This window comes from Aquarana catesbeiana, linkage group LG05 (genome assembly GCF_042186555.1).
Source record: "Aquarana catesbeiana isolate 2022-GZ linkage group LG05, ASM4218655v1, whole genome shotgun sequence".
Lineage (NCBI taxonomy): Eukaryota > Metazoa > Chordata > Amphibia > Anura > Ranidae > Aquarana > Aquarana catesbeiana.
The window spans coordinates 652,540,529-652,564,868 of NC_133328.1; the positions used below are offsets into that span (position 1 = coordinate 652,540,529).

A 24,340-nucleotide genomic window follows, 5' to 3' on the forward strand; every position below is an offset into this window, starting at 1 on the left:
TGGGGGGGGGGTCATGGTGGGGGATGGTCATGGTGGGGGATGGTCATGGTGGGGGATGGTCATGGTGGGGGGGCGGTGGTCATGGTAGGAGATGGTCATGGTGGGGGGGATGGTCATGGTGGGGAGATGGTCATGGTGGGGAGATGATCATGGTGGGGGTTGGTCATGGTGGGGGGATGGTCATGGTGGGGGGATGGTCATGGTGGGGGATGGTCAAGGTGGGGGATGGTCATGGTGGGGGGGTGGTCATGGTGGGGGATGGTCATGGTGGGGGATGGTCAAGGTGGGGAGATGGTCATGGTGGGGGATGGTCATGGTGGGGGATGGCCATGGTGGGGGATGGTCATGGTGGGGGATGGCCATGGTGGGGGGGATGGTCATGGTGGGAGATGGTCATGGTGGGGAGATGGTCATGGTGGGGGATGGTCATGGTGGAGGATGGTCATGGTGGGAGATGGTCATGGTGGGGGATGGTCATGGTGGGGGGGCGGTGGTCATGGTGGGAGATGGTCATGGTGGGGGCGATGGTCATGGTGGGGGATGGTCATGGTGGGGAGATGGTCATGGTGGGGGATGGTCATGGTGGGGGGGTGGTCATGGTGGGAGATGGTCATGGTGGGGGATGGTCATGGTGGGGAGATGGTCATGGTGGGGAGATGGTCATGGTGGGGGGATGGTCATGGTGGGGGATGGTCATGGTGGGGAGATGGTCATGGTGGGAGATGGTCATGGTGGGGGGATGGTCATGGTGGGAGATGGTCATGGTGGGGGGATGGTCACGGTGGGGTGAGATGGTCATGGTGGGGTCATGGTGGGGGATGGTCATGGTGGGGGGGTGGTCATGGTGGGGAGATGGTCATGATGGGGGGGGATGGTCATGGTGGGGGGGATGGTCATGGTGGGGAGATGGTCATGGTGGGGAGGGATGGTCATGGTGGGGGGATGTTCATGGTGGGGGGGTGGTCATGGTGGGAGATGGTCATGGTGGGGGATGGTCATGGTGGGGGGATGGTCATGGTGGGGGGATGGTCATGGTGGGGGATGGTCATGGTGGGGGGATGGTCATGGTGGGGGGGTGGTCATGGTGGGGGATGGTCTTGGTGGGGAGATGGTCATGGTGGGGGATGGTCATGGTGGGGGATGGTCATGATGGGGGGATGGTCATGGTGGGAGATGGTCTTGGTGGGGAGATGTTCATGGTGGGGGATGGTCATGGTGGGGGATGGTTATGGTGGTGGGGATGGTCATGGTGGGGGATGGTCATGGTGGTGGGATGGTCATGGTGGGGGGGTGGTCATGGTGGGGAGATGGTCATGGTGGGGGATGGTCATGGTGGGGGATGGTCAAGGTGGGGGGATGGTCAAGGTGGGGGATGGTCATGGTGGGGGGGGGTAGTCATGGTGGGGGATGGTTGGTGGGGGATGGTCATGGTGGGGGGATGGTCATGGTGGGGGGATGGTCATGGTGGGGGATGGTTATGGTGGGGGGATGGTCATGGTGGGGGGATGGTCATGGTGGGGGATGGTTATGGTGGGGGGATGGTCATGGTGGGGGATGGTCAAGGTGAGGGATGGTCATGGTGGGAGATGGTCAAGGTGGGGAGATGGTCATGGTGGGGGATGGTCATGGTGGGGGGATGGTCATGGTGGGAGGTGGTCATGGTGGGGGATGGTCATGGTGGGGAGATGGTCATGGTGGGGGGTGGTCATGGTGGGGGGGATGGTCATGGTGGGGGGGTGGTAATGGTGGGGGATGGTCAAGGTGGGGGATGGTCATGGTGGGGGATGGCCATGGTGGGGGGATGGTCAAGGTGGGGGGGGGTGGTCATGGTGGGGGGGGGGGTAATGGTGGGGGATGGTCAAGGTGGGGAGATGGTCATGGTGGGGGGTGGTCATGGTGGGGGATGGTCATGGTGGGGGGATGGTCATGGTGGGGGATGGTGATGGTGGGGGGGATGGTCATGGTGGGGGGGATGGTCATGGTGGGGGATGGTCATGGTGGGGGATGGTCATGGTGGGAGATGGTCATGGTGGGGAGATGGTCATGGTGGGGGATGGTCATGGTGGGGGATGGTCATGGTGGGGGGGATGGTCATGGTGGGAGATGGTCATGGTGGGGGATGGTCATGGTGGGGGATGGTCATGGTGGGGGATGGTTATGGTGGTGGGGATGGTCTTGGTGGGGAGATGTTCATGGTGGGGGATGGTCATGGTGGGGGATGGTTATGGTGGGGGATGGTCATGGTGGGGGGATGGTCATGGTGGGGAGATGGTCATGGTGGGGAGATGGTCATGGTGGGGAATGGTCATGGTGGGGGATGGTCAAGGTGGGGGGATGGTCAAGGTGGGGGATGGTCATGGTGGGGGTGGTCATGGTGGGGGATGGTTGGTGGGGGATGGTCATGGTGGGGGGATGGTCATGGTGGGGGGATGGTCATGGTGGGGGGATGGTCATGGTGGGGGATGGTCATGGTGGGGGGGATGGTCATGGTGGGGGATGGTCATGGTGGGGGATGGTCATGGTGGGAGATGGTCATGGTGGGGAGATGGTCATGGTGGGGGATGGTCATGGTGGGGGATGGTCATGGTGGGGGGGATGGTCATGGTGGGAGATGGTCATGGTGGGGGATGGTCATGGTGGGGGATGGTCATGGTGGGGGATGGTCATGGTGGGGGATGGTCATGGTGGGGGGATGTTCATGGTGGGGGATGGTTATGGTGGTGGGGATGGTCATGGTGGGGGATGGTCATGGTGGGGGGATGGTCATGGTGGGGAGATGGTCATGGTGGGGAGATGGTCATGGTGGGGGATGGTCATGGTGGGGGATGGTCATGGTGGGGGATGGTCAAGGTGGGGGATGGTCATGGTGGGGGGGGGTCATGGTGGGGGATGGTCATGGTGGGGGATGGTCAAGGTGGGGAGATGGTCATGGTGGGGGGATGGTCATGGTGGGGGATGGTCAAGGTGGGGAGATGGACATGGTGGGGGGATGGTTATGGTGGTGGGGATGGTCATGGTGGGGAGATGGTCATGGTGGGGGATGGTCATGGTGGGGAGATGGTCATGGTGGGGGGATGGTCATGGTGGGAGGTGGTCATGGTGGGGGGGGATGGTAATGGTGGGGGGGTGGTAATGGTGGGGGATGGTCAAGGTGGGGGATGGTCATGGTGGGGGATGGCCATGGTGGGGGGATGGTCAAGGTGGGGGGGATGGTCATGGTGGTGGGGGTGGTAATGGTGGGGGATGGTCATGGTGGGGGGTGGTCATGGTGGGGGATGGTCATGGTGGGGGGATGGTCATGGTGGGGGGGATGGTCATGGTGGGGGATGGTGATGGTGGGGGGGATGGTCATGGTGGGGGGGATGGTCATGGTGGGGGGGATGGTCATGGTGGGGGATGGTCATGGTGGGGGATGGTCATGGTGGGAGATGGTCATGGTGGGGAGATGGTCATGGTGGGGGATGGTCATGGTGGGGGATGGTCATGGTGGGGGGGATGGTCATGGTGGGGGGGATGGTCATGGTGGGGGATGGTCATGGTGGGGGGGATGGTCATGGTGGGGGATGGACATGGTGGGGGATGGTCATGGTGGGGGATGGTCATGGTGGGGGATGGTCATGGTGGGGGGATGGTCATGGTGGGAGATGGTTTTGGTGGGGAGATGTTCATGGTGGGGGATGGTCATGGTGGGGGATGGTCATGGTGGGAGATGGTCATGGTGGGGAGATGGTCATGGTGGGGGATGGTCAAGGTTGGGGATGGTCATGGTGGGGGGGGGGTCATGGTGGGGGATGGTCATGGTGGGGGATGGTCATGGTGGGGGATGTTCAAGGTGGGGAGATGGTCATGGTGGGGGGATGGTCATGGTGGGGGATGGTCAAGGTGAGGGATGGTCATGGTGGGGGGGGGTCATGGTGGGGGATGGTCATGGTGGGAGATGGTCATGGTGGGGGATGGTCATGGTGGGGAGATGGTCAAGGTGGGGAGATGGTCATGGTGGTGGATGGTCATGGTGGGGGGGGGGGTCATGGTGGGGGATGGTCATGGTGGGAGATGGTCATGGTGGGGAGATGGTCAAGGTGGGGAGATGGTCATGGTGGGGGATGGTCATGGTGGGGGGGGATGGTCATGGTGGGGGGGTGGTAATGGTGGGGGGGTGGTAATGGTGGGGGATGGTCAAGGTGGGGAGATGGTCATGGTGGGGGGTGGTCATGGTGGGGGATGGTCATGGTGGGGGGGATGGTCATGGTGGGGGGATGGTCATGGTGGGGAGATGGTCATGGTGGGGGGTGGTCATGGTGGGGGATGGTCATGGTGGGGGGGACGGTCATGGTGGGGGGATAGTCATGGTGGGGAGATGGTCATGGTGGGGGATGGTCATGGTGGGGGATGGTCATGGTGGGGGATGGTCATGGTGGGGGGGATGGTCATGGTGGGGGATGGTCATGGTGGGGGATGGTCATGGTGGGGGGGATGGTCATGGTGGGGGATGGTCATGGTGGGGGATGGTCATGGTGGGGAGATGGTCATGGTGGGAGATGGTCATGGTGGGGGATGGTCATGGTGGGGGATGGTCAAGGTGAGGGATGGTCATGGTGGGGGATGGTCATGGTGGGGAGATGGTCATGGTGGGGGATGGTCATGGTGGGGGGGTGGTCAAGGTGGGGAGATGGTCATGGTGGGGGGTGGTCATGGTGGGGGATGGTCATGGTGGGGGGGATGGTCATGGTGGGGGGATGGTCATGGTGGGGGATGGTCATGGTGGGGGATGGTCATGGTGGGGGATGGTCATGGTGGGAGATGGTCATGGTGGGGGATGGTCATGGTGGGGGATGGTCAAGGTGAGGGATGGTCATGGTGGGGGGGGGGTCATGGTGGGGGATGGTCATGGTGGGAGATGGTCATGGTGGGGGATGGTCATGGTGGGGAGATGGTCAAGGTGGGGAGATGGTCATGGTGGTGGATGGTCATGGTGGGGGGGGGTCATGGTGGGGGATGGTCATGGTGGGAGATGGTCATGGTTGGGAGATGGTCATGGTGGGGGATGGTCAAGGTGGGGGATGGTCATGGTGGGGGGGGGTCATGGTGGGGGATGGTCATGGTGGGGGATGGTCATGGTGGGGGATGTTCAAGGTGGGGAGATGGTCATGGTGGGGGGATGGTCATGGTGGGGGATGGTTATGGTGGGGGGATGGTCATGGTGGGGGATGGTCAAGGTGAGGGATGGTCATGGTGGGTGGGGGTCATGGTGGGAGATGGTCATGGTGGGGAGATGGTCATGGTGGGGAGATGGTCAAGGTGGGGAGATGGTCATGGTGGTGGATGGTCATGGTGGGGGGGGGGGTCATGGTGGGGGATGGTCATGGTGGGAGATGGTCATGGTGGGGGATGGTCATGGTGGGGGGGGATGGTCATGGTGGGGGGGTGGTAATGGTGGGGGGGTGGTAATGGTGGGGGATGGTCAAGGTGGGGAGATGGTCATGGTGGGGGGTGGTCATGGTGGGGGATGGTCATGGTGGGGGGGATGGTCATGGTGGGGGGATGGTCATGGTGGGGAGATGGTCATGGTGGGGGGTGGTCATGGTGGGGGATGGTCATGGTGGGGGGGACGGTCATGGTGGGGGGATGGTCATGGTGGGGAGATGGTCATGGTGGGGGATGGTCATGGTGGGGGATGGTCATGGTGGGGGATGGTCATGGTGGGGGGGATGGTCATGGTGGGGGATGGTCATGGTGGGGGGGATGGTCATGGTGGGGGGGATGGTCATGGTGGGGGATGGTCATGGTGGGGGATGGTCATGGTGGGGAGATGGTCATGGTGGGAGATGGTCATGGTGGGGGGATGGTCATGGTGGGGGGGTGGTCAAGGTGGGGAGATGGTCATGGTGGGGGGTGGTCATGGTGGGGGATGGTCATGGTGGGGGGGATGGTCATGGTGGGGGGATGGTCATGGTGGGGGATGGTCATGGTGGGGGATGGTCATGGTGGGGGATGGTCATGGTGGGAGATGGTCATGGTGGGGGATGGTCATGGTGGGGGATGGTCAAGGTGAGGGATGGTCATGGTGGGGGGGGGGTCATGGTGGGGGATGGTCATGGTGGGAGATGGTCATGGTGGGGGATGGTCATGGTGGGGAGATGGTCAAGGTGGGGAGATGGTCATGGTGGTGGATGGTCATGGTGGGGGGGGGGGGTCATGGTGGGGGATGGTCATGGTGGGAGATGGTCATGGTGGGGAGATGGTCAAGGTGGGGAGATGGTCATGGTGGGGGATGGTCATGGTGGGGGGGGATGGTCATGGTGGGGGGGGTGGTAATGGTGGGGGATGGTCAAGGTGGGGAGATGGTCATGGTGGGGGGGATGGTCATGATGGGGGATGGTCATGGTGGGGGATGGTCATGGTGGGGGATGGTCATGGTGGGAGATGGTCATGGTGGGGGATGGTCATGGTGGGGGATGGTCATGGTGGGGGGGGTCATGGTGGGGGATGGTCATGGTGGGAGATGGTCATGGTGGGGGATGGTCATGGTGGGGAGATGGTCAAGGTGGGGAGATGGTCATGGTGGGGGATGGTCATGGTGGGGGGGATGGTCATGGTGGGGAGATGGTCAAGGTGGGGGGGGGGGTCATGGTGGGGGATGGTCATGGTGGGAGATGGTCATGGTGGGGAGATGGTCAAGGTGGGGAGATGGTCATGGTGGGGGATGGTCATGGTGGGGGGGGATGGTCATGGTGGGGGGGTGGTAATGGTGGGGGATGGTCAAGGTGGGGAGATGGTCATGGTGGGGGGTGGTCATGGTGGGGGATGGTCATGGTGGGGGGGCTGGTCATGGTGGGGGGATGGTCATGGTGGGGAGATGGTCATGGTGGGGGGTGGTCATGGTGGGGGATGGTCATGGTGGGGGGGATGGTCATGGTGGGGGGATGGTCATGGTGGGGGATGGTCATGGTGGGGGATGGTCATGGTGGGGGGGATGGTCATGGTGGGGGATGGTCATGGTGGGGGATGGTCATGGTGGGGAGATGGTCATGGTGGGGGATGGCCATGGTGGGGGGGTGGTCATGGTGGGGGATGGTCATGGTGGGGAGATGGTCATGGTGGGAGATGGTCATGGTGGGAGATGGTCATGGTGGGGGGGTGGTCATGGTGGGGGGGTGGTCATGGTGGGGGGATGGTCATGGTGGGAGATGGTCATGGTGGGGAGATGGTCATGGTGGGAGATGGTCATGGTGGGAGATGGTCATGGTGGGGGGGTGGTCATGGTGGGGGATGGTCATGGTGGGGGGATGGTCATGGTGGGGGGATGGTCATGGTGGGGAGATGGTCATGGTGGGGGATGGTCATGGTGGGGGATGGTCATGGTGGGGGGATGGTCATGGTGGGGGGGATGGTCATGGTGGGGGGATGGTCATGGTGGGGGATGGTCATGGTGGGGGGGCTGGTCATGGTGGGGGGATGGTCATGGTGGGGAGATGGTCATGGTGGGGGGTGGTCATGGTGGGGGATGGTCATGGTGGGGGGGATGGTCATGGTGGGGGGATGGTCATGGTGGGGGATGGTCATGGTGGGGGATGGTCATGGTGGGGGGGATGGTCATGGTGGGGGATGGTCATGGTGGGGGATGGTCATGGTGGGGAGATGGTCATGGTGGGGGATGGCCATGGTGGGGGGGTGGTCATGGTGGGGGATGGTCATGGTGGGGAGATGGTCATGGTGGGAGATGGTCATGGTGGGAGATGGTCATGGTGGGGGGGTGGTCATGGTGGGGGGGTGGTCATGGTGGGGGGATGGTCATGGTGGGAGATGGTCATGGTGGGGAGATGGTCATGGTGGGAGATGGTCATGGTGGGAGATGGTCATGGTGGGGGGGTGGTCATGGTGGGGGATGGTCATGGTGGGGGGATGGTCATGGTGGGGGGATGGTCATGGTGGGGAGATGGTCATGGTGGGGGATGGTCATGGTGGGGGATGGTCATGGTGGGGGGATGGTCATGGTGGGGGGGATGGTCATGGTGGGGGGATGGTCATGGTGGGGGATGGTCATGGTGGGGGGGATGGTCATGGTGGGGGGATGGTCATGGTGGGGGGATGGTCATGGTGGGGAGATGGTCATGGTGGGGAGATGGTCATGGTGGGGGATAGTCATGGTGGGGGATGGTCATGGTGGGGGATGGTCATGGTGGGGGGGATGGTCATGGTGGGGGGATGGTCATGGTGGGGAGATGGTCATGGTGGGGAATAGTCATGGTGGGGGATGGTCATGGTGGGGGATGGTCATGGTGGGGGATGGCCATGGTGGGGGATGGTCATGGTGGGAGATGGTCATGGTGGGGAGATGGTCATGGTGGGGAGATGGTCATGGTGGGGAATAGTCATGGTGGGGGATGGTCATGGTGGGGGATGGTCATGGTGGGGAGATGGTCATGGTGGGGGATGGCCATGGTGGGGGGGATGGTCATGGTGGGGGATGGTCATGGTGGGGGATGGTCATGGTGGGGGGTGGTCATGGTGGGGAGATGGTCATGGTGGGGGGATGGTCATGGTGGGGGGATGGTCATGGTGGGGGGTGGTCATGGTGGGGAGATGGTCATGGTGGGGGGTGGTCATGGTGGGGGATGGTCATGGTGGGGGATGGTCATGGTGGGAGATGGTCATGGTGGGGGAAGGTCATGGTGGGAGATGGTCATGGTGGGGGATGGTCATGGTGGGAGATGGTCATGGTGGGAGATGGTCATGGTGGGAGATGGTCATGGTGGGGGATGGTCATGGTGGGGGATGGTCATGGTGGGGGAAGGTCATGGTGGGAGATGGTCATGGTGGGGGATGGTCATGGTGGGGGATGGTCATGGTGGGAGATGGTCATGGTGGGGGAAGGTCATGGTGGGGGATGGTCATGGTGGGAGATGGTCATGGTGGGAGATGGTCATGGTGGGGGATGGTCATGGTGGGGGATGGTCATGGTGGGGGATGGTCATGGTGGGAGATGGTCATGGTGGGAGATGGTCATGGTGGGAGATGGTCATGGTGGGGGATGGTCATGGTGGGGGATGGTCATGGTGGGGGATGGTCATGGTGGGGGGGGGGGTGGTCATGGTGGGGGATGGTCATGGTGGGAGATGGTCATGGTGGGGGATGGTCATGGTGGGAGATGGTCATGGTGGGAGATGGTCATGGTGGGGGATGGTCATGGTGGGGGATGGTCATGGTGGGGGAAGGTCATGGTGGGGGAGATGGTCATGGTGGGAGATGGTCATGGTGGGGGATGGTCATGGTGGGGGGGGGATGGTCATGGTGGGGGATGGTCATGGTGGGGGATGGTCATGGTGGGGGGGGGGATGGTCATGGTGGGAGATGGTCATGGTGGGGGATGGTCATGGTGGGGGGATGGTCATGGTGGGGGGGATGGTCATGGTGGGGGGATGGTCATGGTGGGGGGGATGGTCATGGTGGGGAGATGGTCTTGGTGGGGGATGGTCATGGTGGGGGATGGTCATGGTGGGGGATGGTCATGGTGGGGGGATGGTCATGGTGGGGGATGGTCATGGTGGGGGGGATGGTCATGGTGGGGGGGATGGTCATGGTGGGGGGATGGTCATGGTGGGAGATGGTCATGGTGGGGGATGGTCATGGTGGGGGGATGGTCATGGTGGGGAGATGGTCTTGGTGGGGGATGGTCATGGTGGGGGGATGGTCATGGTAGGGGATGGTCATGGTGGGGGATGGTCATGGTGGGGGGGATGGTCATGGTGGGGGGGATGGTCATGGTGGGGGGATGGTCATGGTGGGAGATGGTCATGGTGGGGAGATGGTCATGGTGGGGGGGATGGTAATGGTGGGGGGATGGTCATGGTGGGAGATGGTCATGGTGGGGGATGGTCATGGTGGGGGATGGTCATGGTGGAGGATGGTCATGGTGGGGAGATGGTCATGGTGGGGGGATGGTCATGGTGGGGAGATGGTCATGGTGGGGGGGATGGTAATGGTGGGGGGATGGTCATGGTGGGAGATGGTCATGGTGGGGGATGGTCATGGTGGAGGATGGTCATGGTGGGGGGATGGTCATGGTGGGGGATGGTCATGGTGGGGGGGGGGGGTGGTCATGGTGGGGGATGGTCATGGTGGGGGATGGTCATGGTGGGAGATGGTCATGGTGGGGAGATGGTCATGGTGGGAGATGGTCATGGTGGGGGATGGTCATGGTGGGGGATGGTCATGGTGGGGGGATGGTCATGGTGGGGGATGGTCATGGTGGGGGGGGGGGTGGTCATGGTGGGGGATGGTCATGGTGGGGGGGGTGGTGGGGGATGGTGAGTTTTGGGGGAGGGGATACACAAAGTCCAGGATCTCTGATCTATAAGAGGGGGATGGGAAGGTGTGATGTCAGAGGAGGTCATTTCTCATGAACCAATCAAGAAAACTCCAACATAGCTCCGCCCCCCGGCGCTGTATACAGAATGATGGTGGGGGCGTGTCTCTATAGCCGATAGGGGCGTGTCCGCGGTAATAGAGCGAGAGGGGGCGTGTACAATCACTGCAATAAGTAACAGAGCGGCACGTGCTAGGCAGGACAGTGGGCGGGCTTGCAGCTGCTTAGCACCTCCAACCGTCTCCCAGAATTCTCCGGCGCTCCGTTCTGTCAGATTGCGGAAGAGAGGAAACCCCGCCCACAGGAGAGACCTCTCCGGTCATGGAGGTAAGAGAGGGGAGGAGCCACGGTATACAGAGGGGAGGGGAATACCGAGGATAAACATGACACCCCGCCCACATCTTCTCTATGATAGGACCCCAGGGATAGGAATGTCCCCCCCCACATCTTCTCTATGATAGGACCCCAGGGATAGGAATGTCCTCCACATCTTCTTCTCTATGATAGGATCCCAGGGATAGGAATGTCCTCCACATCTTCTCTATGATAGGACCCCAGGGATAGGAATGTCCCCCCACATCTTCTCTATGATAGGACCCCAGAGATAGGAATGTCCCCCCCCACATCTTCTCTATGATAGGACCCCAGGGATAGGAATGTCCCCCCCCACATCTTCTCTATGATAGGACCCCAGGGATAGGAATGTCCCCCACATCTTCTCTATGATAGGACCCCAGGGATAGGAATGTCCTCCACATCTTCTCTATGATAGGACCCCAGGGATAGGAATGTCCCCCACATCTTCTCTATGATAGGACCCCAGGGATAGGAATGTCCTCCACATCTTCTCTATGATAGGACCCCAGGAATAGGAATGTCCCCCACATCTTCTCTATGATAGGACCCCAGGAATAGGAATGTCCCCCCCCACATCTTCTCTATGATAGGACCCCAGGAATAGGAATGTCCCCACATCTTCTCTATGATAGGACCCCAGGGATAGGAATGTCCCCACATCTTCTCTATGATAGGACCCCAGGGATAGGAATGTCCCCCCACATCTTCTCTATGATAGGACCCCAGGAATAGGAATGTCCCCCACATCTTCTCTATGATAGGACCCCAGGGATAGGAATGTCCCCCACATCTTCCCTATGATAGGACCCCAGGGATAGGAATGTCCCCCACATCTTCTCTCTGATAGGACCCCAGGGATAAGAATGTCCTCCACATCTTCTGTATGATAGGACCCCAGGGATAGGAATGTCCCCCACATCTTCTCTCTGATAGGACCCCAGGGATAAGAATGTCCTCCACATCTTCTCTATGATAGGACCCCAGGGATAGGAATGTCCTCCCACATCTTCTCTATGATAGGACCCCAGGGATAAGAATGTCCCCCCCACATCTTCTCTATGATAGGACCCCAGGGATAGGAATGTCCCCCACATCTTCTCTATGATAGGACCCCAGGGATAGGAATGTCCCCCACATCTTCCCTATGATAGGACCCCAGGGATAGGAATGTCCCCCACATCTTCTCTCTGATAGGACCCCAGGGATAAGAATGTCCTCCACATCTTCTCTATGATAGGACCCCAGGGATAGGAATGTCCCCCACATCTTCTCTCTGATAGGACCCCAGGGATAAGAATGTCCTCCACATCTTCTCTATGATAGGACCCCAGGGATAGGAATGTCCTCCCACATCTTCTCTATGATAGGACCCCAGGGATAAGAATGTCCCCCCCACATCTTCTCTATGATAGGACCCCAGGGATAGGAATGTCCCCCACATCTTCTCTATGATAGGACCCCAGGGATAGGAATGTCCTCCACATCTTCTCTATGATAGGACCCCAGGGATAGGAATGTCCCCCGCATCTTCTCTATGATAGGATCCCAGGGATAGGAATGTCCCCCCCCACATCTTCTCTATGATAGGACCCCAGGGATAGGAATGTCCCCCGCATCTTCTCTATGATAGGATCCCAGGGATAGGAATGTCCCCCCCACATCTACTCTATGATAGGACCCCAGCGATAGGAATGTCCTCCACATCTTCTCTATGATAGGACCCCAGGGATAAGAATGTCCTCCACATCTTCTCTATGATAGGACCCCAGGGATAAGAATGTCCTCCACATCTTCTCTATGATAGGACCCCAGGGATAGGAATGTCCTCCACATCTTCTCTATGATAGGACCCCAGGGATAGGAATGTCCTCCACATCTTCTCTATGATAGGACCCCAGGGATAAGAATGTCCCCCCACATCTTCTCTATGATAGGACCCCAGGGATAGGAATGTCCTCCACATCTTCTCTATGATAGGATCCCAGGGATAGGAATGTCCTCCACATCTTCTCTATGATAGGACCCCAGGGATAAGAATGTCCTCCACATCTTCTCTATGATAGGACCCCAGGATAGGAATGTCCTCCACATCTTCTCTATGATAGTACCCCAGGGATAGGAATGTCCCCCCACATCTTCTCTATGATAGGACCCCAGGGATAGGAATGTCCCCCCCACATCTTCTCTATGATAGGACCCCAGGGATAGGAATGTCCCCCCACATCTTCTCTATGATAGGACCCCAGGGATAGGAATGTCCCCCCCACATCTTCTCTATGATAGGACCCCAGGGATAGGAATGTCCCCCCCCCCCACATCTTCTCTATGATAGGACCCCAGGGATAGGAATGTCCCCACATCTTCTCTATGATAGGACCCCAGGGATAGGAATGTCCCCCCACATCTTCTCTATGATAGGACCCCAGGGATAGGAATGTCCCCACATCTTCTCTATGATAGGACCCCAGGGATAGGAATGTCCCCACATCTTCTCTATGATAGGACCCCAGGGATAGGAATGTCCCTCCCACATCTTCTCTATGATAGGACCCCAGGGATAGGAATGTCCCCACATCTTCTCTATGATAGGACCCCAGGGATAGGAATGTCCCCACATCTTCTCTATGATAGGATCCCAGGGATAGGAATGTCCCCCCCCACATCTTCTCTATGATAGGACCCCAGGGATAGGAATGTCCCCACATCTTCTCTATGATAGGACCCCAGGGATAAGAATGTCCTCCACATCTTCTCTATGATAGGACCCCAGGGATAGGAATGTCCCCCACATCTTCTCTATGATAGGACCCCAGGGATAGGAATGTCCTCCACATCTTCTCTATGATAGGACCCCAGGGATAAGAATGTCCTCCACATCTTCTCTATGATAGGACCCCAGGGATAGGAATGTCCCCCCCACATCTTCTCTATGATAGGACCCCAGGATAGGAATGTCCTCCACATCTTCTCTATGATAGGACCCCAGGGATAGGAATGTCCCCCACATCTTCTCTATGATAGGATCCCAGGGATAGGAATGTCCCCCCCACATCTTCTCTATGATAGGACCCCAGGGATAGGAATGTCCTCCACATCTTCTCTATGATAGGACCCCAGAGATCGGAATGCTCCCACATCTTCTCTATGATAGGACCCCAGAGATAGGAATGTCCTCCACATCTTCTCTATGATAGGACCCCAGGGATAAGAATGTCCCCCACATCTTCTCTATGATAGGACCCCAGGGATAAGAATGTCCTCCACATCTTCTCTATGATAGGACCCCAGGAATAGGAATGTCCCCCACATCTTCTCTATGATAGGACTCCAGGGATAGGAATGTCCCCCACATCTTCTCTATGATAGGACCCCAGGGATAGGAATGTCCCCCACATCTTCTCTATGATAGGACCCCAGGAATAGGAATGTCCCCCACATCTTCTCTATGATAGGACCCCAGGGATAGGAATGTCCCCCCCACATCTTCTCTATGATAGGACCCCAGGGATAGGAATGTCCCCCCACATCTTCTCTATGATAGGACCCCAGGGATAGGAATGTCCCCACATCTTCTCTATGATAGGACCCCAGGGATAGGAATGTCCCCCCACATCTTCTCTATGATAGGACCCCAGGGATAGGAATGTCCCCCCCACATCTTCTCTATGATAGGACCCCAGGGATAGGAATGTCCCCCCACATCTTCTCTATGATAGGACCCCAGGGATAGGAATGTCCCCCCCACATCTTCTCTATGATAGGACCCCAGGGATAGGAATGTCCCCCCCACATCTTCTCTATGATAGGACCCCAGGGATAGGAATGTCCCCACATCTTCTCTATGATAGGACCCCAGGGATAGGAATGTCCCTCCCACATCTTCTCTATGATAGGACCCCAGGGATAAGAATGTCCTCCACATCTTCTCTATGATAGGACCCCAGGGATAGGAATGTCCTCCACATCTTCTCTATGATAGGACCCCAAGGATAGGAATGTCCTCCACATCTTCTCTATGATAGGACCCCAGGGATAGGAATGTCCCCCACATCTTCTCTATGATAGGACCCCAGGGATAGGAATGTTCCCCACATCTTCTCTATGATAGGACTCCAGGGATAGGAATGTCCCCCACATCTTCTCTATGATAGGACCCCAGGGATAGGAATGTCCCCCACATCTTCTTTATGATAGGACCCCAGAGATAGGAATGTCCCCCACATCTTCTCTATGATAGGACCCCAGGGATAGGAATGTCCCCCCGCATCTTCTCTATGATAGGACCTCAGGGATAGGAATGTCCCCACATCTTCTCTATGATAGGACCCCAGGGATAGGAATGTCCCCCACATCTTCTCTATGATAGGACCCCAGGGATAGGAATGTCCCCCCCCACATCTTCTCTATGATAGGACCCCAGGGATAGGAATGTCCCCACATCTTCTCTATGATAGGACCCCAGGGATAGGAATGTCCCTCCCACATCTTCTCTATGATAGGACCCCAGGGATAGGAATGTCCCCCCCACATCTTCTCTATGATAGGACCCCAGGGATAGGAATGTCCCCCCCACATCTTCTCTATGATAGGACCCCAGGGATAGGAATGTCCCCACATCTTCTCTATGATAGGACCCCAGGGATAGGAATGTCCCTCCCACATCTTCTCTATGATAGGACCCCAGGTCTAGGAATGTCCCCCCACATCTTCTCTATGATAGGACCCCAGGGATAGGAATGTCCCCACATCTTCTCTATGATAGGACTCCAGGGATAGGAATGTCCCCACATCTTCTCTATGATAGGATCCCAGGGATAGGAATGTCCCCCCCACATCTTCTCTATGATAGGACCCCAGGGATAGGAATGTCCCCCGCATCTTCTCTATGATAGGACCCCAGGGATAGGAATGTCCCCACACCTTCTCTATGATAGGACCCCAGGGATAAGAATGTCCTCCACATCTTCTCTATGATAGGACCCCAGGGATAGGAATGTCCCCCACATCTTCTCTATGATAGGACTCCAGGGATAGGAATGTCCTCCACATCTTCTCTATGATAGGACCCCAGGGATAGGAATGTCCCCCACATCTTCTCTATGATAGGACCCCAGGGATAGGAATGTCCCCCACATCTTCTCTATGATAGGACCCCAGGGATAGGAATGTCCTCCACATCTTCTCAATGATAGGACCCCAGGGATAAGAATGTCCCCCACATCTTCTTCTCTATGATAGGATCCCAGGGATAGGAATGTCCCCCCACATCTTCTTCTCTATGATAGGATCCCAGGGATAGGAATGTCCCCCACATCTTCTCTATGATAGGACCCCAGGGATAGGAATGTCCTCCACATCTTCTCTATGATAGGACCCCAGGGATAAGAATGTCCCCCACATCTTCTTCTCTATGATAGGATCCCAGGGATAGGAATGTCCCCCCCACATCTTCTCTATGATAGGACCCCAGGGATAGGAATGTCCCCCCCACATCTTCTCTATGATAGGACCCCAGGGATAGGAATGTCCCCCCACATCTTCTCTATGATAGGACCCCAGGGATAGGAATATCCCCACATCTTCTCTATGATAGGATCCCAGGGATAGGAATGTCCCCCCCCCCCCACATCTTCTCTATGATAGGACCCCACATCTTCTCTATGATAGGACCCCAGGGATAAGAATGGCCTCCACAACTTCTCTATGATAGGACCCCAGGGATAGGAATGTCCCCCACATCTTCTCTATGATAGGACTCCAGGGATAGGGATGTGTCCTCACATCTTCTCTATGATAGGACCCCAGGGATAGGAATGTCCCCCACATCTTCTCTATGATAGGACCCCAGGGATAGGAATGTCCTCCACATCTTCTTCTCTATGATAGGATCCCAGGGATAGGAATGTCCTCCACATCTTCTCTATGATAGGACCCCAGGGATAGGAATGTCCCCCCACATCTTCTCTATGATAGGACCCCAGGGATAGGAATGTCCCCACATCTTCTCTATGATAGGACCCCAGGGATAGGAATGTCCCCCCACATCTTCTCTATGATAGGACCCCAGGGATAGGAATGTCCCCCCCACATCTTCTCTATGATAGGACCCCAGGGATAGGAATGTCCCCCCACATCTTCTCTATGATAGGACCCCAGGGATAGGAATGTCCCCCCCACATCTTCTCTATGATAGGACCCCAGGGATAGGAATGTCCCCCCCACATCTTCTCTATGATAGGACCCCAGGGATAGGAATGTCCCCACATCTTCTCTATGATAGGACCCCAGGGATAGGAATGTCCCTCCCACATCTTCTCTATGATAGGACCCCAGGGATAAGAATGTCCTCCACATCTTCTCTATGATAGGACCCCAGGGATAGGAATGTCCTCCACATCTTCTCTATGATAGGACCCCAAGGATAGGAATGTCCTCCACATCTTCTCTATGATAGGACCCCAGGGATAGGAATGTCCCCCACATCTTCTCTATGATAGGACCCCAGGGATAGGAATGTTCCCCACATCTTCTCTATGATAGGACTCCAGGGATAGGAATGTCCCCCACATCTTCTCTATGATAGGACCCCAGGGATAGGAATGTCCCCCACATCTTCTCTATGATAGGACCCCAGAGATAGGAATGTCCCCCACATCTTCTCTATGATAGGACCCCAGGAATAGGAATGTCCCCCACATCTTCTCTATGATAGGACCCCAGGGATAGGAATGTCCCCCCGCATCTTCTCTATGATAGGACCCCAGGGATAGGAATGTCCCCCCGCATCTTCTCTATGATAGGACCTCAGGGATAGGAATGTCCCCACATCTTCTCTATGATAGGACCCCAGGGATAGGAATGTCCCCCACATCTTCTCTATGATAGGACCCCAGGGATAGGAATGTCCCCCACATCTTCTCTATGATAGGACCCCAGGGATAGGAATGTCCCCCCCATCTTCTCTATGATAGGACCCCAGGGATAGGAATGTCCCCCCCACATCTTCTCTATGATAGGACCCCAGGGATAGGAATGTCCCTCCCACATCTTCTCTATGATAGGACCCCAGGGATAGGAATGTCCCCCCCACATCTTCTCTATGATAGGACCCCAGGGATAGGAATGTCCCCCCCACATCTTCTCTATGATAGGACCCCAGGGATAGGAATGTCCCCACATCTTCTCTATGATAGGACCCCAGGGATAGGAATGTCCCTCCCACATCTTCTCTATGATAGGACCCCAGGTCTAGGAATGTCCCCCCACATCTTCTCTATGATAGGACCCCAGGGATAGGAATGTCCCCACATCTTCTCTATGATAGGACCCCAGGGATAGGAATGTCCCCACATCTTCTCTATGATAGGATCCCAGGGATAGGAATGTCCCCCCCACATCTTCTCTATGATAGGACCCCAGGGATAGGAATGTCCCCCGCATCTTCTCTATGATAGGACCCCAGGGATAGGAATGTCCCCACATCTTCTCTATGATAGGACCCCAGGGATAAGAATGTCCTCCACATCTTCTCTATGATAGGACCCCAGGGATAGGAATGTCCCCCACATCTTCTCTATGATAGGACTCCAGGGATAGGAATGTCCTCCACATCTTCTCTATGATAGGACCCCAGGGATAGGAATGTCCCCCACATCTTCTCTATGATAGGACCCCAGGGATAGGAATGTCCCCCACATCTTCTCTATGATAGGACCCCAGGGATAGGAATGTCCTCCACATCTTCTCAATGATAGGACCCCAGGGATAAGAATGTCCCCCACATCTTCTTCTCTATGATAGGATCCCAGGGATAGGAATGTCCCCCCACATCTTCTTCTCTATGATAGGATCCCAGGGATAGGAATGTCCCCCACATCTTCTCTATGATAGGACCCCAGGGATAGGAATGTCCTCCACATCTTCTCTATGATAGGACCCCAGGGATAAGAATGTCCCCCACATCTTCTTCTCTATGATAGGATCCCAGGGATAGGAATGTCCCCCCCACATCTTCTCTATGATAGGACCCCAGGGATAGGAATGTCCCCCCCACATCTTCTCTATGATAGGACCCCAGGGATAGGAATGTCCCCCCACATCTTCTCTATGATAGGACCCCAGGGATAGGAATATCCCCACATCTTCTCTATGATAGGATCCCAGGGATAGGAATGTCCCCCCCCCCCACATCTTCTCTATGATAGGACCCCACATCTTCTCTATGATAGGACCCCAGGGATAAGAATGTCCTCCACAACTTCTCTATGATAGGACCCCAGGGATAGGAATGTCCCCCACATCTTCTCTATGATAGGACTCCAGGGATAGGGATGTGTCCTCACATCTTCTCTATGATAAGACCCCAGGGATAGGAATGTCCCCCACATCTTCTCTATGATAGGACCCCAGGGATAGGAATGTCCTCCACATCTTCTTCTCTATGATAGGATCCCAGGGATAGGAATGTCCTCCACATCTTCTCTATGATAGGACCCCAGGGATAAGAATGTCCTCCACATCTTCTCTATGATAGGACCCCAGGGATAGGAATGTCCCCACATCTTCTCTATGATAGGACCCCAGGGATAGGAATGTCCCCCACATCTTCTCTATGATAGGACCCCAGGGATAGGAATGTCCCCCCCACATCTTCTCTATGATAGGACCCCAGGGATAGGAATGTCCTCCACATCTTCTCTATGATAGGACCCCAGAGATAGGAATGTCCCCCCCACATCTTCTCTATGATAGGACCCCAGGGATAGGAATGTCCCCCCCACAGTGAATGTGAGAGATGACATCACTGAGGGGGCTAGGGAGGAGGTGGAATCTTTATGGGTAGAGCTCCAAAGGGATGAAGCTAAGGGGAAAATAATACTGGGAGTATGCTATAGGCCCCCTAACCTGAGGGAGGAAGTGGAGACGGATCTCCTATCACAAATTGGATTAGCAGCAAGGATGGGAAGTGTTATCATAATGGAGGATTTTAATTATCCAGACATAGACTGGGCGGAGGGAACCGCGCATTCATTTAAGGCTCGCCAGTTCCTTAGTGTCTTGCAGGGCAATTTTATGGGTCAGATGGTAGACGCACCAACTAGAAATAAAACATTACTAGATCTACTGATTACCAACAGTACAGACCTGATAACAGATGTGGAAATACGGGGCAATTTAGGTAACAGCGATCACAGGTCAATTAGTTTCAGTATAAATCACACAAATAGGAGACATGAAGGGAACACAAAGACACTGAATTTCAAAAGAGCCAACTTCCCTAAACTACAAACCTTGCTAAAAGGCATAAATTGGAATAAAATATTAGGAACAAAGAATACGGAGGAGAGATGGGTTTGCTTTAAGAGCATATTAAATAAGGGCATTAGCCAATGTATCCCATTGGGTAATAAATTTAAAAGAGCGAACAAACATCCTGGATGGCTTAACTCCAATGTAAAAATGCATATAAAAGCAAAGGAGAAGGCCTTCAAAAAATACAAGGTTGAGGGATCATCCACAGCATTCAGAATTTATAAAGAATGCAATAAGAAATGTAAGGGTGCAATTAGGTTGGCTAAGATAGAACATGAAAGACACATAGCGGAGGAGAGCAAAAAAAATCCCAAGAAATTCTTTAAGTATGTAAACAGTAAAAAAGGGAGGACAGACCATATTGGCCCCATAAAGAATGAGGAAGGACATCTGGTTACAAAGGATGGGGAGATGGCAAAGGTATTGAATTTATTCTTCTCCTCAGTCTTCACAAGTGAATCGGGGGGCTTCAGTAACCAAAACTGCAGTGTTTATCCTCATGACACAACACAGGAAGCACCTCCATGGTTAACAGAGGACGGAATTAAAATTAGACTTGAGAAACTTAACATTAATAAATCACCGGGACCAGATGGCTTGCATCCGAGGGTACTTAGGGAACTCAGTCAGGTGATTGCCAGACCGTTGTTCCTAATTTTTACAGACAGTCTATTGACTGGAATGGTACCAGCTGATTGGAGAAAAGCCAATGTAGCACCAATATTTAAAAAGGGCCCAAAAAACATCCCTGGGAATTACAGACCAGTTAGCCTAACATCAATAGTATGTAAACTCTTGGAGGGGATGATAAGGGACTATATACAAGATTTTAGTAATAAGAACGATATCATTAGCAGTAATCAGCATGGATTCATGAAGAATCGTTCTTGCCAAACCAATCTATTAACCTTCTATGAGGAGGTGAGTTGCCATCTAGATAAAGGAAGGTCCGTAGACGTGGTGTATCTGGATTTTGCAAAAGCATTTGACACAGTTCCCCATAAACGTTTACTGTACAAAATAAGGTCCATTGGCATGGACCATAGGGTGAGTACATGGATTGAAAACTGGCTACAAGGGCGAGTTCAGAGGGTGGTGATAAATGGGGAGTACTCAGAATGGTCAGGGGTGGGTAGTGGGGTTCCCCAGGGTTCTGTGCTGGGACCAATCCTATTTAATTTGTTCATAAACGACCTGGAGGATGGGATAAACAGTTCAATCTCTGTATTTGCAGACGATACTAAGCTAAGCAGGGCAATAACTTCTCCGCAGGATGTGGAAATCTTGCAAAAAGATCTGAACAAATTAATGGGGTGGGCGACTACATGGCAAATGAGGTTCAATGTAGAAAAATGTAAAATAATGCATTTGGGTGGTAAAAATCTGAAGTCAATCTATAGACTGGGGGGAGAACCTCTGGGGGAATCTAGGATGGAAAAGGACCTGGGGGTCCTAGTAGATGATAGGCTCAGCAATGACATGCAATGCCAAGCTGCTGCTAATAAAGCAAACAGAATATTGGCATTAAAAGGGGGATCAACTCCAGAGATAAAACGATAATTCTCCCGCTCTACAAGACTCTGGTCCGGCCGCACCTGGAGTATGCTGTCCAGTTCTGGTCACCAGTCCTCAGGAAGGATGTACTGGAAATGGAGCGAGTACAAAGAAGGGCAACAAAGCTAATAAATGGTCTGGAGGATCTTAGTTATGAGGAAAGGTTGCGAGCACTGAACTTAATCTCTCTGGAGAAGAGACGCTTGAGAGGGGATATGATTTCAATTTACAAATACCGGACTGGTGACCCCACAATAGGGATAAAACTTTTTCGCAGAAGAGAGTTTAATAAGACTCGTGGCCACTCATTACAATTAGAAGAAAAGAGGTTTAACCTTAAACTACGTAGAGGGTTCTTTACTGTAAGAGCGGCAAGGATGTGGAATTCCCTTCCACAGGCGGTGGTCTCAGCGGGGAGCATTGATAGCTTCAAGAAACTATTAGATAATCACCTGAATGACCGCAATATACAGGGATATGTAATGTAATACTGACACATAATCACACACATAGGTTGGACTTGATGGACTTGTGTCTTTTTTCACCCTCACCTACTATGTAACTATGTAACTATAGGACCCCAAGGATAGGAATGTCCCCCCACATCTTCTCTATGATAGGACCCCAGGGATAGGAATGTCCTCCACATCTTCTCTATGATAGGACTCCAGGGATAGGAATGTCCTCCACATCTTCTCTATGATAGGACCCCAGGGATAGGAATGTCCCCCCACATCTTCTCTATGATAGGACCCCAGGGATAAGAATGTCCCCCACATCTTCTCTATGATAGGACCCCAGGGATAGGAATGTCCCCCACATCTTCTCTATGATAGGACCCCAGGGATAGGAATGTCCCCCCCACATCTTCTCTATGATAGGACCCCAGGGATAAGAATGTCCCCCACATCTTCTCTATGATAGGACCCCAGGGATAGGAATGTCCCCCACATCTTCTCTATGATAGGACCCCAGGGATAGGAATGTCCCCCCCACATCTTCTCTATGATAGGACCCCAGGGATAGGAATGTCCTCCACATCTTCTCTATGATAGGACCCCAGGGATAGGAATGTCCTCCACATCTTCTCTATGATAGGACCCCAGGGATAGGAATGTCCTCCACATCTTCTCTATGATAGGACCCCAGGGATAGGAATGTCCTCCACATCTTCTCTATGATAGGACCCCAGAGATCGGAATGCTCCCACATCTTCTCTATGATAGGACCCCAGGGATAGGAATGTCCCCCACATCTTCTCTATGATAGGACCCCAGGGATAGGAATGTCCCCCCACATCTTCTCTATGATAGGACCCCAGGGATAGGAATGTCCCCCCACATCTTCTCTATGATAGGACCCCAGGGATAGGAATGTCCCCCACATCTTCTCTATGATAGGACCCCAGGGATAGCAATGTCCCCCCACATCTTCTCCATGTTTTGACTCCAGGGATTGGAATGAACCCCATGTTCTCCGTGTTGGGTCCCCAAGGATGGGATTGACCCTCATGATCCCCTTGATGGGATGCAGAGGATTGGAATGACCCCCATGTTGGGTGTTTTGCAGATGACTGTGAGCTTCGATGAGGTGGCGGTGTATTTCTCAGAGGAGGAGTGGGCGTGTCTGGAGGAGTGGCAGCGCCGGCTCTACAAAGAGGTCATGAAGGACAACGTGGAGTTGGTGATCTCAGTGGGTGAGTCGCCCTTCTTGGTGGGTTGTTTGGCGCCATCATAGAGGAGCAGACAATTCAGTTTCAGACAAAATAGAGAATGTTTCCTCCCTCCTGATCCCAGTACAAGAATCCTCCAAGCCATCTGTCCAGTCAATCATCTTTCCAGATTTCACCAGAAAAATGGTCCATTATCTCCCAAAGAAAGATGCTGGTATGTAAAGAGGACCTGTCTCTGAATGCATTCCTGACATGTCACAGTGAGCCCCCATCTCAGTCCAGGAATTAAATGGGGACCTCAGCTAATTGTGGTCCTTGATGATGGTGACTTTGCATGATGATGACCCCGGATGATGGTGCCCTGACTGATGGTGACCCTGAATTATGATGACCCTTAGTGACCATCATCCTGGATATTGGTAACCCCAGATGGCAGCAGTGATAAATGATGATGAACCTGGCAGTGGTCCTGGATGATGCTAAGCCTGGTTGACAGTTCTTCTGGATGATGGTGACCCTGAATGATTGTCTTGGATAAGAGTGACCCCTAATGAGGGTGATTTTGGATAAGGGTAACCCCGAATGATGGTGGTTTTGAAAGAAGGTGACCCCTAATGATGGTGTTCTTGGATGGTGGTGACCCCTAAAAATGGTGGTCTTGGATTTGGGTGACCCCAAATCATGGTGGTCTTGAATGAAGGGGACTCCGAATGATGGAGGTCTTGAATGAAGGGGACTCCGAATGATGGTGGTCTTGGATGAGAGTGACCCCTAATGATGGTGATCTTGGATGAGGGTAACCCTGAATGAATGTGGTTTTGGATGAGGGTAACCCCCAATGATGGTTGTCATGGATGAGGGTGACCCTGAATGATGGTTGTCGTGAATGAGGGTGACCCTGAATGACTTGTCTTGGATGAGGGTGACCCTGAATAAGGGTGACCCCAAATGATGGTGGTCTTGGATGAGGGTGACCCCAAATGATGGTGGTCTTGGATGAGGGTGACCCCAAATGAGAGTGACCCCCAAATGATGGTGGTCTTGGATGAGGGTGAACCGGAATGATGGTGGTCTAGGAT

The 24,340-nt window shown here is 54.7% G+C and overlaps 2 protein-coding genes across 34 annotated transcripts in view; one reads left to right on the forward strand and one right to left on the reverse strand.

Annotated features, from left to right (window-relative positions):
- LOC141145703 (uncharacterized) overlaps positions 1-24,340 on the reverse strand; it is a 353,511-nt gene that overhangs the window by 255,275 nt on the left and 73,896 nt on the right. The gene's annotated exons all lie outside the window — the stretch shown is intronic.
- Positions 10,523-24,340, forward strand: part of LOC141145706 (uncharacterized) — a 28,208-nt gene continuing 14,390 nt past the window's right edge. For 27 of the 33 annotated variants that reach the window (XR_012244604.1, XR_012244607.1, XR_012244596.1 and 24 more), the window contains exons 1-2: positions 10,524-10,693; positions 23,159-23,285. Coding sequence is in view for 2 of the 33 variants with exons in the window: in XM_073632583.1 (XP_073488684.1) it covers positions 10,688-10,693; positions 23,159-23,285 (133 nt within the window). In the remaining 31 variants the exon portion in view is untranslated. The other 6 variants (XR_012244615.1, XR_012244602.1, XR_012244614.1 and 3 more) reach the window with 2 other exon arrangements.